Source organism: Oncorhynchus mykiss, chromosome 6 (assembly GCF_057628025.1).
Source record: "Oncorhynchus mykiss isolate SJ-2025 chromosome 6, ASM5762802v1, whole genome shotgun sequence".
NCBI classification, from domain to species: Eukaryota; Metazoa; Chordata; class Actinopteri; order Salmoniformes; family Salmonidae; genus Oncorhynchus; species Oncorhynchus mykiss.
The window spans coordinates 77,898,374-77,917,940 of NC_143027.1; the positions used below are offsets into that span (position 1 = coordinate 77,898,374).

Genomic DNA, 19,567 nt, shown 5'->3' on the forward strand with positions numbered 1-19,567 from the left:
AGTCACTTCACCCCCACCTACATGTACAAATTACCTCAACTAACCTGTACCCCCGCACACTGACTCAGTACTGATGCCCCCTGTATATAACCTAATTATTCTTCTTCTTGTGTTACTTTTTAGTATGACTTTTTATTTTAGTCTACTTGGTAAATATTTATTTTAACCAAGTATTTCTTTTAACCAACTGCACTGTTGGTTTAAGGGTTTGTCAGTTAGTATTTCATGGTAAAGTCTACACTTGTTGTAGTCGGCGCATGTGACAAATAAAGTTTGATTTGATGTGATTTGAGTGAAAGAGTGGTCAATATCGTACTTGAAAGACCTACAGAGACTGGATGGCTGTGCTTTGAAATGTATAACCAACCCACTGATAAGCATGTGCAACTTTTAGTTTTAAATTGAATCTCAACTTAATTTCCCAATTAGTGGTATGTAACGGCTTTCCTCCTGGGAAGGATAGGCGGACCAAAATGCAGCGTGGTTATAGTTCATGTTTTTTAATAAGTAAACTCAACATGAACATAATACAAAACAATAAATGTGGCAAAACCGAAACAGCCCTATCTGGTGCAACAAACACAAAGACAGGAAATAACCACCTACAAAACCCAACACAAAACAGGCTACCTAAATATGGTTCCCAATCAGAGACAATGACTAACACCTGCCTCTGATTGAGAACCATATCAGGCCCAAACACAGAAACAGACAAACTAGACATCCAACATAGAATGCCCACTCAGATCACACCCTGACCAAACAAAACATAGAAACATACAAAGCTAACTATGGTCAGGGTGTGACAGTACTCCCCCCCCCCAAGGTGCGGACTCCGGCCGCAAAACCTGAACCTATTGGGGAGGGTCTGGGTGGGCATCTGTCCGCGGTGGCGGCTCTGGTGCTGGACGTAGCCCCCACTTCACCATAGTCTTAGTCCGCCTCATTGTCCGCCTCCGTGGCCTCCTGACCACGGCGACCCTTCTAAATGACCCCACTGGACTGAGGGGCAGCTCGGGACAGAGGGGCAGCTCGGGAGAGAGGGGCAGCTCGGGAGAGAGGGGCAGCTCGGGACTGAGGGACAGCTCAGTGCTGAAGGGTAGCTCCGTACTGGCTGACGACTCTGGCGGATCCTGACTGACTGGCGGCTCTTGCGGATCCTGGCTGACTGGCGGCTCTGGTGGATCCTGGCTGACTGGCGGCTCTGGCAGATCCTGGCTGACTGGCGGCTCTGGCGGATCCTGCCTGACTGGCGGCTCTGGCGGATCCTGGCGGCTCTGGAAGATCCTGGCTGACTGGCGGTTCTGGAAAATCCTGGCTGACTGGCGGCTCCCGGAAGATCCTGGCTAACTGGCGGCTCCAGAAGATCCTGGCTGACTGGCGGCTCTAGAAGATCCTGGCTGACTGGCGGCTCCATTCTGACTGGCGGCTCTGGCGGCTCCAGGTTGACTGGCGGGACTGGCGGCTCCATGCTGACTGGCGGCTCTGGCGGCCCCATGCTGACTGGCGACTCTGGCGGCTCCATGCTGACTGGCGACTCTGGCGGCTCCATGCTGACTGGCGACTCTGGCGGCTCCATGCTGACTGGCGACTCTGGCGGCTCCATGCTGACTGGCGGCTCCATGCTGACTGGCGGCTCCATGCTGACTGGCGACTCTGGCGGCTCCATGCTGACTGGCGACTCTGGCGGCTCCATGCTGACTGGCGACTCTGGCGGCTCCATGCTGACTGGCGACTCTGGCGGCTCCATGCTGACTGGCGACTCTGGCGGCTCCATGCTGACTGGCGACTCTGGCGGCTCCATGCTGACTGGCGACTCTGGCGGCTCCATGCTGACTGGCGACTCTGGCGGCTCATGACAGACGGGAGACTCTAGCGGCTCTGGACAGACGGGAGACTCTAGGAGCTCTGGACAGAAGGGAGACTCTAGGAGCTCTGGACAGAAGGGAGACTCTAGCAGCTCTGGACAGAAGGGAGACTCTAGCAGCTCTGGACAGACGGACAGCTCCAGCAACGCTGGAGAGGAGGAAGGCTCTGGCAGCGCTGGACAGAGGAGCTCTGGCACCTCTGGACTGAGGGGTTCTGGCACCTCTGGACTGAGGGGCGGAAGCTCTGGCAGCGCCGGACAGGCGGGAGACTCCGGCAGCGCCGGACAGGCGGGAGACTCCGGCAGCGCTGGAGAGGAGGAAGGCTCCGGCAGCGCTGGAGGGATGAGACGAAGAGACAGCCTGGTGCGGGGGGCTGCCACCGGAGGGCTGGTGCATGTAGGTGGTACTGGATAGACCGGACCGTGCAGGCGCACTGTAGCTCTTGAGCACCGAGCCTGCCCAACCTTACCTGGTTGAATGTTCCCGGTCGCCCTGCCAGTGCGGCGAGGTGGAATAGCCCGCACTGGGCTGTGCAGGCGAACCGGGGACACTATGCGCAAGGCTGGTGCCATGTACGCCGGCCAAGGAGACGCACTGGAGACCAGATGCGTAGAGCCGGCTTCATGGCACCTGGCTCGATGCCCACTCTAGCCCGGCCGATACGAGGAGCTGGTATGTACCGCACCAGGCTATGCACCCGCACTGGGGACACCGTGCGCTCCACAGCATAACACGGTGCCTGCCCGGTCTCTCTCGCCCCCCGGTAAGCACAGGAAGTTGGCGCAGGTCTCCTATCTTGCTTCGCCATACTCCCTGTGTGCCCCCTCCAAGAAATCTTTGGGGCTGACTCTCGGGCTTCCATCCACGCTGCCGTGCTGCCTCCTCATACCAACACCTCTCCGCCTTCGTTGCCTCCAGCTCTTCTTTGGGGCAGCGATAATCTCCTGGCTGTGCCCAGGGTCCTTTCCCGTCTAGAATCTCCTCCCAAGTCCATTTCTCCAAATAGTTCTGCCTCTCTTGCTGTTGCTGCTGCTGCCTCTCCTGCTGTTGCTGCTTTTCACCACGCCGCTTGGTCCTGTTGTGGTGGGTGGTTCTGTAACGGCTTTCCTCCTGGGAAGGATAGGCGGACCAAAATGCAGCGTGGTTATAGTTCATGTTTTTTAATAGGTAAACTCAACATGAACATAATACAAAACAATAAATGTGGCAAAACCGAAACAGCCCTATCTGGTGCAACAAACACAAAGACAGGAAACAACCACCTACAAAACCCAACACAAAACAGGCTACCTAAATATGGTTCCCAATCAGAGACAATGACTAACACCTGCCTCTGATTGAGAACCATATCAGTCCCAAACACAGAAACAGACAAACTAGACATCCAACATAGAATGCCCACTCAGATCACACCCTGACCAAACAAAACATTGAAACATACAAACCAAACTATGGTCAGGGTGTGACATGGTAAGGAAACAGTTAGTCTGATTAAGTTCATCTGATAAACAATATATCAAACAGAACTGGATCCACAAATTCTTCTACCTCTTCTTTTCCCCAGTGTCATTAAACACAATCTAACATCTTATCAGTCAGTCATTGTTGCTTGTATGATTAATAACACTGTCCAGACAGTGACTAAGTAGACACATTTCTAACTATGAAATATGAAGTATATATTCACAATGACTTAGTTGAGCACTTCACCATCCTTTATAAATGTGTAAGGACAAGTCAAATCAAAGTTTATTGGTCACATGCGCCGAATACAGCTGGTGTAGACTACAGTAAAATGCTTACTTACGAGGCCATTCCCAACAATGCAGAGTTAAAAAGTAAGACAAATATTTTCTATATAGAAAAGGAAATAGTAACACAATAAAAACAATAACAAGGCTATATACAAGCAGATCATGGATCAGTTCAAATGAGCTACACAAACTAACACCAAGTTATTATACAATACACAGTATTACAGTATCAAATCAATTGTAACTTAACTGCCTAAGGCTCTGGTATAGTTGTGTACCCACCTTAGTGTTGGTTGGTACAGTAAGTAGCAGGCTAGCAGCATCTCTGTTGTGGACCCTGGTGTCCGTTGAGAGTCTAACCAGTGTTGACAGCTACTGTAGCTAACTGACTAGTGTTCTTACACACACCCAAATGCTCACTCACATACCACACTCACATTTAGGCATTCTATCTCGCTTGCGTTTGAATCTGTGCTTGCATGCACGCGCACACAGTCTTGTTTTTGTGAACTTTCAGGGACTATTTTATTCCCATTCAAAATCCTACTAACTCTTACCCTTAACCTAACCCTAACCTTAACCCCAAACCCTAAACCTAACCTTAACCCCAAACCCTAAGCCTAACCTTAACCCCAAACCCTAAACCTAACCCTTAAGCCTAAAATAGCATTTGAACAATACATTTTTTATCTTGTTTTCCTACCTTGTCAGAACATTCTGGTGACTTGTCAGGACATTGTGATCCTGCCAACACTTTCTCTCAATCACACACACATTGCCTTTGAACAGCACTAATCAGAATAGCATCTCTGCCAGCTAACCACACGAGGTAGAGCCATAGAGAGGTCTAAGCTGCATGACTTCTATGCTGCTTAATAAAGTCTTAAATGTTCATTTAAGGAGAAGTTTAGCAAAGAGGCTTTCATACCGAATGAGCTAATAGGGTGACAAAGTGTTTTTCATGGATAAGCAGCTTTGGTGAATGCTGACATGTTGAAGTTTTCTTGCTTTCTTTTGCATTATTGGTTATATAAATGGTTAGCCACTGAAAAGTCACAACTCCAGAGTTTAGAGCCCAGATTCACAAAACCTTGTTAAGAAGAAATGTATTCTTAAGTGTACTTTTTCCTTAAGTTATACTTAATGTGTATTCCTCAATAAAGTTTCTTCCTATGTTTCTCCCTAAGAAAAAAGTTGCGAAGAAATTTGATTCTTGAAAATAATGTTCTTGGATTTCTTCTTGGAAACATTTTAAATTCCAAGATACCTCAACTCAAGCATTAGGGCGCGCTATTAAAAATGTTGGGATGAAAAACATTCCCGTTTAAAACAAGATATTTTGTCACGAAAAGATGCTTGACTATGCATATAATTGACAGCTTTGGATAGAAAACACTCTGACGTTTCCAAAACTGCAAAGATATTGTCTGTGAGTGCAACAGAACTGATGTTACAGGCGAAACCCAGATAAAAATCCAACCAGGAAGTGCCGCATTTTTTAAAACCGCCTCATGCCAATGATTCCTTATATGGCTGTGAATGAGCTACGAATGAGCTTACGTTTTCCAAGTATTCCCCAAGGTGTCTACAGCATTGTGACGTCTTTTTACGCATTTCCATTGAAGAATAGCCGTAAGGGACCATATATAGCAAGTGGTCACATGGTGTCTCCCGCAGTTCCGTGTCATTCAGACTCTAGTCTAGAGTATAGTTCTGTGTCAGTCAGACTCTAGTCCAGGGTATAGTTCTGTGTCAGTCAGACACGTGTAGGGTATAGTTCTGTGTCAGTCAGACTAGTCTAGGATGTAGTTCTGTGTCAGTCAGACTAGTCTAGGGTATTGTTCTGTGTCAGTCAGACTTGTCTAGGGTATAGTTTTGTGTCAGTCAGACTTGTCTAGGGTATAGTTTTGTGTCAGTCAGACTCGAGTCCAGGTTTTTGTTCTGTGTCAGTCAGACTCTAGTCTAGGATATAGTTCTGTGTCAGTCAGACTAGTCTAGGGTATAGTTTTGTGTCAGTCAGACTCTAGTCTAGGATATAGTTCTGTGTCCATCAGACCAGTCTAGGATATAGTTCTGTGTCAGTCAGACTCTAGTCTAGGGTATAGTTCTGTGCCAGTCAGACTAGTCTAGGGTGTAGTTCTGTGTCAGTCAGACTCTAGTCTAGGATATTGTTCTGTGTCAGTCAGACTAATCTAGGATATAGTTCTGTGTCAGTCAGACTAGTCTAGGGTATAGTTCTGTGTCAGTCAGACTAGTCTAGAATTTAGTTCTGTGTCAGTCAGACTAGTCTAGGATATAGTTCTGTGTCAGTCAGACTCTAGTCCAGGGTATAGTTCTGTGTCAGTCAGACTAGTCTTGTGTTTAGTTCTGTGTCAGTCAGACTCTAGTCTAGGGTATAGTTCTGTGTCAGTCAGACTAGTCTAGGGTGTAGTTCTGTGTCAGTCAGACTCTAGTCTAGGGTACTGTTCTGTGTCAGTCAGAGTAGTCGAGGGTATAGTTCTGTGTCAGTCAGACTAGTTTAGGATATAGTTCTGTGTCAGTCAGATTCTAGTCTAGGGTATAGTTCTGTGTCAGTCAGACTAGTCTAGGGTGTAGTTCTGTGTCAGTCAGACTCTAGTCTAGGGTATTGTTCTGTGTCAGTCAGACTAGTCTAGGGTATAGTTCTGTGTCAGTCAGACTAGTCTAGGATTTAGTTCTGTGTCAGTCAGACTAGTCTAGGGTATAGTTCTGTGTCAGTCAGACTCTAGTCTAGGGTATAATTCTGTGTCAATCAGTCTAGTCTAGGGTTTAGTTCTGTGTCAGTCAGACTAGTCTAGGGTTTAGTTCTGTGTCCATCAGACCAGTCTAAGATATAGTTCTGTGTCATTCAGACTAGTCTAGGCTATAGTTCTGTGTCAGTCAGACTAGTCTAGGGTATAGTTCTGTGTCAGTCAGACTAGTCTAGGGTATAGTTCTGTGTCAGTCAGACTCTAGTCTAGGATATAGTTCTGTGTCCATCAGACCAGTCTAGGATATAGTTCTGTGTCAGTCAGACTCTAGTCTAGGGTATAGTTCTGTGTCAGTCAGACTAGTCTAGGGTGTAGTTCTGTGTCAGTCAGACTCTAGTCTAGGGTATTTTTCTGTGTCAGTCAGACTAATCTAGGATATAGTTCTGTGTCAGTCAGACTAGTCTAGGGTATAGTTCTGTGTCAGTCAGACTAGTCTAGGATTTAGTTCTGTGTCAGTCAGACTAGTCTAGGATATAGTTCTGTGTCAGTCAGACTCTAGTCTAGGGAATAGTTCTGTGTCAGTCAAACTAGTCTAGGGTATAGTTCTGTGTCAGTCAGACTCTAGTCCAGGGTATAGTTCTGTGTCAGTCAGACTAGTCTTGTGTTTAGTTCTGAGTCAGTCAGACTCTAGTCTAGGGTATAGTTCTGTGTCAGTCAGACTAGTCTAGGGTGTAGTTCTGTGTCAGTCAGACTCTAGTCTAGGGTATTGTTCTGTGTCAGTCAGAGTAGTCTAGGGTATAGTTCTGTGTCAGTCAGACTAGTTTAGGATATAGTTCTGTGTCAGTCAGATTCTAGTCTAGGGTATAGTTCTGTGTCAGTCAGACTAGTCTAGGGTGTAGTTCTGTGTCAGTCAGACTCTAGTCTAGGGTATTGTTCTGTGTCAGTCAGACTAGTCTAGGGAATAGTTCTGTGTCAGTCAGACTAGTCTAGGATTTAGTTCTGTGTCAGTCAGACTAGTCTAGGGTATAGTTCTGTGTCAGTCAGACTCTAGTCTAGGGTATAATTCTGTGTCAATCAGTCTAGTCTAGGGTTTAGTTCTGTGTCAGTCAGACTAGTCTAGGGTTTAGTTCTGTGTCCATCAGACCAGTCTAGGATATAGTTCCGTGTCATTCAGACTAGTCTAGGCTATAGTTCTGTGTCAGTCAGACTAGTCTAGGGTATAGTTCTGTGTCAGTCAGACTAGTCTAGGGTATAGTTCTGTGTCAGTCTGACTAGTCTAGGATATAGTTCTGTGTCAGTCAGACTCTAGTCTAGGGTATAGTTCTGTGTCATTCAGACTAGTCTAGGGTAAAGTTCTGTGTCAGTCAGACTCTAGTCTAGGGTACAGTTCTGTGTCTGTCAGACTAGTCTAGGATGTAGTTCTGTGTCAGTCAGACTCTAGTCTAGGGTATAGTTCTGTGTCAGTCAGACTCTAGTCTAGGGTATAGTTCTGTGTCAGTCAGACTCTAGTCCAGGGTATAGTTCTGTGTCAGTCAGACAAGTGTAGGGTATAGTTCTGTGTCAGTCAGACTAGTCTAGGATGTAGTTCTGTGTCAGTCAGACTCCAGTCTAGGGTACAGTTCTGTGTCAGTCAGACAAGTTTAGGGTATTGTTCTGTGTCAGTCAGACTAGTCTAGGGTAAAGTTCTGTGTCAGTCAGACTAGTCTAGGATGTAGTTCTGTGTCAGTCAGACTCTAGTCTAGGGTATAGTTCTGTGTCAGTCAGACTCTAGTCCAGGGTATTGTTCTGTGTCAGTCAGACTCTAGTCTAGGGTATAGTTATGGGTCAGTCAGACTCTAGTCTAGGGTATAGTTCTGTGTCAGTCAGACTAGTCTAGGATGTAGTTCTGTGTCCGTCAGACTCTAGTCCAGGGTATAGTTCTGTGTCAGTCAGACTAGTCTAGTGTTTAGTTATGTGTCAGTCAGACTAGTCTAGGGTGTAGTTCTGTGTCATTCAGACTCTAGTCTAGGGTATTGTTCTGTGTCAGTCAGACTCTAGTCTAGGGTATAGTTCTGTGTCAGTCAGACAAGTGTAGGGTATTGTTCTGTGTCAGTCAGACTAGTCTAGGGTATAGTTCTGTGTCAGTCAGACTAGTCTAGGGTATAGTTCTGTGTCAGTCTGACTAGTCTAGGATATAGTTCTGTGTCAGTCAGACTCTAGTCTAGGGTATAGTTCTGTGTCATTCAGACTAGTCTAGGGTAAAGTTCTGTGTCAGTCAGACTCTAGTCTAGGGTACAGTTCTGTGTCTGTCAGACTAGTCTAGGATGTAGTTCTGTGTCAGTCAGACTCTAGTCTAGGGTATAGTTCTGTGTCAGTCAGACTCTAGTCTAGGGTATAGTTCTGTGTCAGTCAGACTCTAGTCCAGGGTATAGTTCTGTGTCAGTCAGACAAGTGTAGGGTATAGTTCTGTGTCAGTCAGACTAGTCTAGGATGTAGTTCTGTGTCAGTCAGACTCTAGTCTAGGGTACAGTTCTGTGTCAGTCAGACTAGTCTAGCATGTAGTTCTGTGTCAGTCAGACTCCAGTCTAGGGTACAGTTCTGTGTCAGTCAGACAAGTTTAGGGTATTGTTCTGTGTCAGTCAGACTAGTCTAGGGTAAAGTTCTGTGTCAGTCAGACTCTAGTCTAGGGTATAGTTATGGGTCAGTCAGACTCTAGTCTAGGGTATAGTTCTGTGTCAGTCAGACTAGTCTAGGATGTAGTTCTGTGTCCGTCAGACTCTATTCCAGGGTATAGTTCTGTGTCAGTCAGACTAGTCTAGTGTTTAGTTATGTGTCAGTCAGACTAGTCTAGGGTGTAGTTCTGTGTCATTCAGACTCTAGTCTAGGGTATTGTTCTGTGTCAGTCAGACTCTAGTCTAGGGTATAGTTCTGTGTCAGTCAGACAAGTGTAGGGTATTGTTCTGTGTCAGTCAGACTAGTCTAGGGTATAGTTCTGTGTCAGTCAGACTAGTCTAGGGTATAGTTCTGTGTCAGTCTGACTAGTCTAGGATATAGTTCTGTGTCAGTCAGACTCTAGTCTAGGGTATAGTTCTGTGTCATTCAGACTAGTCTAGGGTAAAGTTCTGTGTCAGTCAGACTCTAGTCTAGGGTACAGTTCTGTGTCTGTCAGACTAGTCTAGGATGTAGTTCTGTGTCAGTCAGACTCTAGTCTAGGGTATAGTTCTGTGTCAGTCAGACTCTAGTCTAGGGTATAGTTCTGTGTCAGTCAGACTCTAGTCCAGGGTATAGTTCTGTGTCAGTCAGACAAGTGTAGGGTATAGTTCTGTGTCAGTCAGACTAGTCTAGGATGTAGTTCTGTGTCAGTCAGACTCTAGTCTAGGGTACAGTTCTGTGTCAGTCAGACTAGTCTAGCATGTAGTTCTGTGTCAGTCAGACTCCAGTCTAGGGTACAGTTCTGTGTCAGTCAGACAAGTTTAGGGTATTGTTCTGTGTCAGTCAGACTAGTCTAGGGTAAAGTTCTGTGTCAGTCAGACTCTAGTCTAGGGTACAGTTCTGTGTCAGTCAGACTAGTCTAGGATGTAGTTCTGTGTCAGTCAGACTCTAGTCTAGGGTATAGTTCTGTGTCAGTCAGTCTCTAGTCTAGGGTATAGTTCTGTGTCAGTCAGACTAGTCTAGGATGTAGTTATGTGTCAGTCAGACTCTAGTCTAGGGTATAGTTCTGTGTCAGTCAGACTCTAGTCCAGGGTATTGTTCTGTGTCAGTCAGACTCTAGTCTAGGGTATAGTTATGGGTCAGTCAGACTCTAGTCTAGGGTATAGTTCTGTGTCAGTCAGACTAGTCTAGGATGTAGTTCTGTGTCCGTCAGACTCTAGTCCAGGGTATAGTTCTGTGTCAGTCAGACTAGTCTAGTGTTTAGTTATGTGTCAGTCAGACTAGTCTAGGGTGTAGTTCTGTGTCAGTCAGACTCTAGTCTAGGGTATTGTTCTGTGTCAGTCAGACTCTAGTCTAGGGTATAGTTCTGTGTCAGTCAGACAAGTGTAGGGTATTGTTCTGTGTCAGTCAGACTAGTCTAGGGTATTTTTCTGTGTCAGTGAGACTCTAGTCTAGGGTACAGTTCTGTGTCAGTCAGACTAGTCTAGGATGTAGTTCTGTGTCAGTCAGACTCCAGTCTAGGGTACAGTTCTGTGTCGGTCAGACAAGTGTAGGGTATTGTTCTGTGTCAGTCAGACTAGTCTAGGGTATAGTTCTGTGTCAGTCAGACTAGTCTAGGGTAAAGTTCTGTGTCAGTCAGACTCTAGTCTAGGGTACAGTTCTGTGTCAGTCAGACTAGTCTAGGATGTAGTTCTGTGTCAGTCAGACTCTAGTCTAGGGTATAGTTCTGTGTCAGTCAGACTCTAGTCTAGGGTATAGTTCTGTGTCAGTCAGACTAGTCTAGGATGTAGTTCTGTGTCAGTCAGACTCTAGTCTAGGGTATAGTTCTGTGTCAGTCAGACTCTAGTCCAGGGTATTGTTCTGTGTCAGTCAGACTCTAGTCTAGGGTATAGTTATGGGTCAGTCAGACTCTAGTCTAGGGTATAGTTCTGTGTCAGTCAGACTAGTCTAGGATGTAGTTCTGTGTCCGTCAGACTCTAGTCCAGGGTATAGTTCTGTGTCAGTCAGACTAGTCTAGTGTTTAGTTCTGTGTCAGTCAGACTAGTCTAGGGTGTAGTTCTGTGTCAGTCAGACTCTAGTCTAGGGTATTGTTCTGTGTCAGTCAGACTCTAGTCTAGGGTATAGTTCTGTGTCAGTCAGACTAGTCTAGGGTATTGTTCTGTGTCAGTCAGACAAGTGTAGGGTATTGTTCTGTGTCAGTCAGACTAGTCTAGGGTATAGTTCTGTGTCAGTCAGACTAGTCTAGGGTATTGTTCTGTGTCAGTCCGACTCTGGTCCAGGGTATTGTTCTGTGTCAGAGTCTGACTGACACAGAACTATACCCTAGACTAGAGTCTGACTGACACAGAACTACACCATAGACACACAGTCTATGGTGTAGTTCTGTGTCAGTCAGACTCTAGTCTAGGGTATAGTTCTGTGTCAGTCAGACTCTAGTCTAGGGTATAGTTCTGTGTCAGTCAGACTCTAGTCTAGGGTATAGTTCTGTGTCAGTCAGACTATTCTAGGGTATTGTTCTGTGTCAGTCAGACTCTAGTCTAGGGTATAGTTATGTGTCAGTCAGACTAATCTAGGGTATAGTTCTGTGTCAGTCAGACTAGTCTATGGCATAGTTCTGTGTCAGTCAGACTCTAGTCTAGGGTATAGTTCTGTGTCAGTCAGACAAGTCTAGAATGTAGTTCTGTGTCAGTCAGACTAGTCTAGGGTATAGTTCTGTGTCAGTCAGACTCTAGTCTAGGGTATAATTCTGTGTCAGTCAGACTAGTCTAGGGTTTAGTTCTGTGTCAGACTAGTCTAGAATATAGTTCTGTGTCAGTCAGACTCTAGTCTAGGGAATAGTTCTGTGTCAGTCAGACTAGTCTAGGGTTTAGTTCTGTGTCAGTCAGACTCTAGTCCAGGGTATAGTTCTGTGTCAGTCAGACTAGTCTTGTGTTTAGTTCTGTGTCAGTCAGACTCTAGTCTAGGGTATAGTTCTGTGTCAGTCAGACTAGTCTAGGGTGTAGTTCTGTGTCAGTCAGACTCTAGTCTAGGGTATAGTTCTGTGTCAGTCAGACTAGTCTATGGTGTAGTTCTGTGTCAGTCAGACTAGTCTAGGGTGTTGTTCTGGCTCAGTCAGTCTCTAGTCTATGGTATAGTTCTGTGTCAGTCAGACTTGTCTAGGGTATAGTTCTTTGTCAGTCAGACTAGTCTAGGATATAGTTCTGTGTCAGTCAGACTCTAGTCTAGGGTATAGTTCTGTGTCAGTCAGACTAGTCTAGGGTAAAGTTCTGTGTCAGTCAGACTCTAGTCTAGGGTACAGTTCTGTGTCAGTCAGACTAGTCTAGGATGTAGTTCTGTGTCAGTCAGACTCTAGTCTAGGGTATAGTTCTGTGTCAGTCAGACTAGTCTAGGATGTAGTTCTGTGTCAGTCAGACTCTAGTCCAGGGTATTGTTCTGTGTCAGTCAGACTCTAGTCTAGGGTATAGTTATGGGTCAGTCAGACTCTAGTCTAGGGTATAGTTCTGTTCCAGTCAGACTCTAGCCCAGGGTATAGTTCTGTGTCAGTGAGTCTCTAGTCTAGGGTATAGTTCTGTGTCAGTCAGACTAGTCTAGGATGTAGTTCTGTGTCCGTCAGACCAGTCTAGGATATAGTTCTGTGTCAGTCAGACTCTAGTCTAGGGTATAGTTATGGGTCAGTCAGACTCTAGTCTAGGGTTTAGTTCTGTGTCAGTCCGACTCTAGTCCAGGGTATAGTTCTGTGTCATTCAGACTCTAGTCTATGGTGTAGTTCTGTGTCAGTCAGACTTGTCTAGGGTATAATTCTGTGTCATTCAGACTCTAGTCTAGGGTATAGTTCTGTTTCAGTCAGACTAGTCTAGGGTTTAGTTCTGTGTCAGTCAGACTCTAGTCTAGGGTATTGGTTCATTGTATATTTAAATCCAGGGGAAGAGTGTATTTTAGAGAACTCCTTATCTATCAGGGAGAAGATAATCAAGCAGATACAGCCTGTGTTTCCATTAGGTGGACTTCACCGCTCTTCTATTGATTGTTAATGGATTGACTGTTAAATAACAGGTCAGGAATACTTTTGTCTTAGTGGTTGTTTTTACGGTGGCAACACAGCAGCACTGATCATAGGCCTTTACAGAAAAAGACACAACCTCAATTAATGCCCCACCCTAGTGCTTACTAGACCATTTCGACTTTCCTTTTCCTGTTTCCTTTGTTTGAATGGGACCATATTAAAAATATGACAACCGAATGTGTGATAATTTTGCTGGTGTGTTTGAAGCTTAAAATTAATCTGCAAATATGGTATTTGTTAATATCTTGGCTAATAGTCTCTGCTTTGTATTAAATGTAAAAAAGACAAAGAAAGAAGCTGATGGAACTAGAAACAGAGTAAAGAATGATATGATCTTCCAAAATTCATTCTGCAGATTTAAGTTGGCCTGTAACTTCACTACACCAGTGATATGTTGACCCTTCCAGTAATAGGCCTAGTTCAACGACCTCTTCAGTCAAGCACATATGAAACAACTTCATTATATGTCTGGATAGCTTTAGGAACTTGGGTAGTCATGTTATTTCTCTCTGTAAAAAGCTAAAGTGAGTGCTGCCAGTAATGTGCTAACTTGTCTAATAGTGACAAGGCGTTCAGACAGAGGTGACTGTTCAGTACAGCAGGAGGAGGCGGGAAGCTCGGCAGGGTTGGCAGTCTGTCTCACTTTGTTGGCAGTCGTTTGATCTTGTGGCTCAGAGGCATTTTTGTGGAGGCACCGTTTGTTCGTTGACTTGTTTGGACCTGTCGTTGTAAATCCCTGTGTGCTGTTCTTTTCAGCGCAGCTCTCTGTGAGTAATTCATAACAGTTCTGTTCATCTTTAATCTGTTTTAATTAGACATCAAACGTCAGGTCAGGAGAACCCCCTCCGGACCATTCAACTTTACGAACGCCACCCGGTCCCCATACCCTCCATCCTTTTATTAATAGACCGACATGAGGAGGGTGTTGTGGTAGAGAGAGAGAGAGAGAGAGAGAGAGAGACATTTGGAAACATATAAGCGAACAGTACAGACAGAGATAAAGGATTATATGTTGTTTTACAAGTTCAGCATCCTTCGGTCATTGTTTAGAACTGACGCTATGATGGCATGCACATTGCAATGTAAACACAAACACAGTGACATCCTTCCTGTATTACAATGTTCTCACATGGCACTAGCAGCAAACTGACACTAGAGGACAGTATTTTAATTGATTTGATCTTGTCTCTTTCCCTGCCCCTTTTCAATGACATCATACTAGTGGGTGAGGGTTAGGTCTTTACACACTTATTCCCATCTAATCTCAGAAATGGTATGAGGAGTTGACTCCCTCATCATTAGTGCTTAAGTGGGACATATTTTCTAAATGTTTCACAGCATAGCATTTTGAGTTGCCATTATGCGTTGTTAGCATCCAATGACAAGCCCGTCATGGCCCATAGTACAGTTTTTAACAATCAATTTGGCACTAATTTCAGAACCTTGTGGTCCTTTTTCAAAACTCTAGACACGAAACTCAAAACGGTCATCACTTGTAACACAGGCTGTCCAATGTTCAAAACATTGTATTGTGCATTCATATCTTTAAAGAAACCTTGCACTTGCAGAATCATTGTTTCAAATAACTAATTTATCATGAACTACCATAGGAACATTCATTTAGATCACCCACACACAAGATACCGATCGTTTCACTGTGTAGTTGTTCGTACAATCATTAAATATTGTAGTACAAAATATGTGACACATGCTTTATTATGCTACTACACGTAAATACATCACTGTAAAAGGACTATTAGAGAGAATACTACAGACACAGTGGAATCATTGAACAAAACTTTAAATTTATTGATGAAATACAATAAAATCAAAACAGGTTTCTTTGAATCAAAGCAAAAATAATTAGCTACAAAAAAATAAAAAACAGTTAAAGGTCAACTGCTGGTTCCTCACCTGGCTTACTGTAAAACATCACTGCAGTGTTCCTCACCTGGCTTACTGTAAAACATCACTGTAGTGTTCCTCACCTGGCTTACTGTAAAACATCAGTGCAGTGTTCCTCACCTGGCTTACTGTAAAACATCCCTGCAGTGTTCCTCACCTGGCTTACTGTAAAACATCACTGCAGTGTTCCTCACCTGGCTTACTGTAAAACATCACTGCAGTGTTCCTCACCTGACATACTGTAAAACATCACTGCAGTGTTCCTCACCTGGCTTACTGTAAAACATCACTGCAGTGTTCCTCACCTGACTTACTGTAAAACATCACTGCAGTGTTCCTCACCTGACTTACTGTAAAACATCACTGCAGTGTTCCTCACCTGGCTTACTGTAAAACATCACTGCAGTGTTCCTCACCTGGCTTACTCTAAAACATCACTGCAGTGTTCCTCACCTGGCTTACTGTAAAGCATCACTGCAGTGTTCCTCACCTGACTTACTGTAAAACATCACTGCAGTGTTCCTCACCTGACTTACTGTAAAACATCACTGCAGTGTTCCTCACCTGACTTACTGTAAAACATCACTGCAGTGTTCCTCACCTGACTTACTGTAAAACATTGCAGTGTTCCTCACCTGCCTTACTGTAAATAGCAAAACAAAGGCTTGATTACTGTACTTCTATATTTCCATCAACCCTGTCTTGTGGATTTGGCCACAGGTTCTCATCCACATCACAATGGATGTTTTCATTAGCCAAACATCTTGGGAAGAATCTTCGGGCATGGCGAGTCCAGGCCTGACACTGGTCTGCCGTGATGTCATTGTATGCGTCATCCATGGCCTGGAGAAGGGTGGCTTGTTCGTGAGGGCGCCTATCATATACCTTCCACCTCCATGTGGAGAAAAAATCCTCAATCGGGTTAAGGAAAGGAGAGTATGGGGGTAAGCACAGGGTGGTAAATTGTGGATGGGCCTGAAACCATGCTTGCACTATTTGAGCATGGTGGAACCTGACATTATCCCACACAATGACATACAGTGCCTTGCGAAAGTATTCGGCCCCCTTGAACTTTGCGACCTTTTGCCACATTTCAGGCTTCAAACATAAAGATATAAAACTGTATTTTTTTGTGAAGAATCAACAACAAGTGGGACACAATCATGAAGTGGAACGACATTTATTGGATATTTCAAACTTTTTTAACAAATCAAAAACTGAAAAATTGGGCGTGCAAAATTATTCAGCCCCTTTACTTTCAGTGCAGCAAACTCTCTCCAGAAGTTCAGTGAGGATCTCTGAATGATCCAATGTTGACCTAAATGACTAATGATGATAAATACAATCCACCTGTGTGTAATCAAGTCTCCGTATAAATGCACCTGCACTGTGATAGTCTCAGAGGTCCATTAAAAGCGCAGAGAGCATCATGAAGAAAAAGGAACACACCAGGCAGGACCGAGATACTGTTGTGAGGAAGTTTAAAGCCGGATTTGGATACAAAAATATTTCCCAAGCTTTAAACATCCCAAGGAGCACTGTGCAAGCGATAATATTGAAATGGAAGGAGTATCAGACCACTGCAAATCTACCAAGACCTGGCCGTCCCTCTAAACTTTCAGCTCATACAAGGAGAAGACTGATCAGAGATGCAGCCAAGAGGCCCATGATCACTCTGGATGAACTGCAGAGATCTACAGCTGAGGTGGGAGACTCTGTCCATAGGACAACAATCAGTCGTATATTGCACAAATCTGGCCTTTATGGAAGAGTGGCAAAAAGAAAGCCATTTCTTAAAGATATCCATAAAAAGTGTAGTTTAAAGTTTGCCACAAGCCACCTGGGAGACACACCAAACATGTGGAAGAAGGTGCTCTGGTCAGATGAAACCAAAATTGAACTTTTTGGCAACAATGCAAAACGTTATGTTTGGCGTAAAAGCAACACAGCTGAACACAGCTGAACACACCATCCCCACTGTCAAACATGGTGGTGGCAGCATCATGGTTTGGGCCTGCTTTTCTTCAGCAGGGACAGGGAAGATGGTTAAAATTGATGGGAAGATGGATGGAGCCAAATACAGGACCATTCTGGAAGAATGGTGGAGTCTGATGGAGCCTGATGGAGTCTGCAAAAGACCTGAGACTGGGACGGATATTTGTCTTCCAACAAGACAATGATCCAAAACATAAAGAAAAATCTACAATGGAATGGTTCAAAAATAAACATATCCAGGTGTTAGAATGGCCAAGTCAAAGTCCAGACCTGAATCCAATCGAGAATCTGTGGAAAGAACTGAAAACTGCTGTTCACAAATGCTCTCCATCCAACTCGAGCTGTTTTGCAAGGAGGAATGGGAAAACATTTCAGTCTCTCGATGTGCAAAACTGATAGAGACATACCCCAAGCGACTTACAGCTGTAATCGCAGCAAAAGGTGGCGCTACAAAGTATTAACTTAAGGGGGCTGAATAATTTTGCACGCCCAATTTTTCAGTTTTTGATTTGTTAAAAAAGTTTGAAATATCCAATAAATGTCGTTCCACTTCATGATTGTGTCCCACTTGTTGTTGATTATTCACAAAAAAATATAGTTTTATATCTTTATGTTTGAAGCCTGAAATGTGGCAAAAGGTCGCAAAGTTCAAGGGGGCCGAATACTTTCGCAAGGCACTGTAGCTCATCAAAGACGGTTACATTCGAACAGCGAATCATGTGGCTGCCTGCAACTCAATATATAGAGTATATAGAGTAGAGAGCTTTAGATGTTGTTCGGCCAAACATTAGAACGGGCAAGATGCGTAATCTAAGCAACTTTGACCGTGGTATGATTGTTGATGCCACACATGGTGATTCCAGCATCTCAGAAACAGCTGCCTTCCTGGGATTTTTATGCACTACAGTCTCTAGAGTTTACAGAGAATGGTACGATAAACAAAACACATTCAGTGAGCGGAATTTCTGTGGGCAAAACCACCTTGTTAATGAGAGAGGTCAGGGGAGAATGTCCAGACTCATTCAAGCTAACAGAAAGGCCACAAACGCTCAAATAACAGCTGTTCAAAACAGTGGTGTGCAGAAGGGCATCTCTTAACATACAACACCGTGAATAATTCAGGCTGTTGTGGAGGCAAAAGTACTAGATAGGTGTACCTAATAAAGTGGCCGGTGAGTGTATAAGTAATGTCAAATCTGAAAACATGGTCTGGAAAAGTGGTTCATGGGACCATAGAAACAGTGTCTGATAAAGAATGATGATGAAATATTACATCCATAGATAATGTAGTCCAATTGGTTCATGTTCCACGGTAATTGGTGTCAATGGATCTCGTTATCCTGAAACCTTCATGATCTATATATCGTTTGTCAGTTTCCGTAAAACTATGCATTATGAGTAACGCAACAGTTACTTATCGTTTTGAGCAGTTGTATCAATTGATAGTAGGTCATTGTAATGAAATGAATAGACAGTCATCTCAGATGTAATGTGTGAATTGCATTTTGAAATGGTAATACTTTGATGTTAAGTTGTGTTTATTTTGAACAGGTGATTTAAGTTCAATGACCAAATGATCTTAGCTTTATGTGTATTGTATCCAAGCAATTGGAAAAAGTGTTTTGAAAAATTTGCATTTTGATCATTGGTTGTGAGTTTTGTGTCTAGAGTTTTAAAGATGACATCAAGGTTCCGAAATTAGTGCCAAAGTGATTGTAAAAAACTGTAATATCAATGTGCTGTACGTAGTTGTGAAATACTTTAAGATATATATGCTTACTGTGTGTTTACTGTGTGTTTACTGTGTGTTTACTGTGTGTTTGCTCTGGCCTCTGCTCTACAACCCACAGTTTTTATGTATTTGTGCCTGCGTGCTTGCTTGTGTGTACTCGCTCCTGTGTGTGCACTCCCCCTCCGGTGTGTGTGTGTGTGTGTGTGTGTGTGTGTGTGTGTGTGTGTGTGTGTGTGTGTATGCAGCCTCACACTGTGTGTTCTGGCCCAAGCCCCTCAGTGAGTGACAGTTTGCCCTGTGTGACAGTGTGTTCTGAATGGCGCCTGACTATGTCCCGAGCCAGAGATCACAGTACACTGCTCTCTGCACACACTGTGGCAGCATGGTCACCCTCAGCAGCACTGAGGTACTGAACACTGTGGTGCCGGAGACAGGTAAGTAGAGAAGCTTGGCACCACTGAACCAGCATGGGTCTAGTTTTAGAATAGATGCCGGAGAGAAGTTAGCATTTTTTTTGTCTCGTGTTCAGCCCTACTTATAGGGTACGGCAGTCGGGTAAATGTCTTTGGCTCGGGATGTTAGTATTGTAACCGGTTGGATTTGGGCTGCAAGCAAATAATGTTTGAAGAGACTCGACGACTTGTCATGTTCTCGGATGATCCAAAGGTCAGGATCCTAATTTCTAGAAATAGACTGGTTTGTGTGTCGTGTATTATCATATTCACACAGATGCTGTGTGCACTGCCAGTAGCCCCAGGCTCATATCCTGCCTCAGCTTGATGTATCAAGGGAAACAGAGAACAGAGTTTAAACCAGAGAGAAATTACTAAGCAACTTTTTTGTCGTCTCTGCTCTATTTAACACTTGATTCATTTTAGTTTTGGCCTGGATGATGTTTGGATATGAATTTA

The 19,567-nt window shown here is 44.3% G+C and overlaps 2 protein-coding genes across 6 annotated transcripts in view; one reads left to right on the forward strand and one right to left on the reverse strand.

The window, feature by feature from the left end:
• LOC110526617 (solute carrier family 12 member 4) overlaps positions 1-19,567 on the forward strand; it is a 75,023-nt gene that overhangs the window by 15,706 nt on the left and 39,750 nt on the right. Inside the window, exon 1 of one of the 5 annotated variants that reach the window (XM_021607734.3) lies at positions 18,775-19,090. The exons of 3 other annotated variants lie outside the window; for them this stretch is intronic. In XM_021607734.3, coding sequence (XP_021463409.3) covers positions 18,973-19,090 — 118 coding nt within the window. In that variant the 5' untranslated portion in view covers positions 18,775-18,972. Of the gene's footprint in view, positions 1-18,774; positions 19,091-19,301; positions 19,323-19,567 lie in introns of those variants that run through there. One more of the 5 variants, XM_021607735.3, reaches the window with a different exon arrangement.
• On the reverse strand, positions 485-4,341 carry LOC149983103 (uncharacterized). The gene is made up of 2 exons (XM_090238928.1): positions 3,905-4,341; positions 485-2,978 (listed from the first exon to the last, which is right to left on the reverse strand). The coding sequence occupies exon 2, from the start codon at positions 2,438-2,440 to the stop codon at positions 944-946; it is 1,497 nt and encodes a 498-aa protein (XP_090095054.1). The 5' UTR covers positions 2,441-2,978; positions 3,905-4,341; the 3' UTR covers positions 485-943.

What these genes read in the sequence shown, in the direction of transcription:
- LOC149983103 (XM_090238928.1), bottom strand. Translation starts at nt 2,440, where the DNA reads ATGGCACCAGCCTTGCGCATAGTGTCCCCGGTTCGCCTGCACAGCCCA.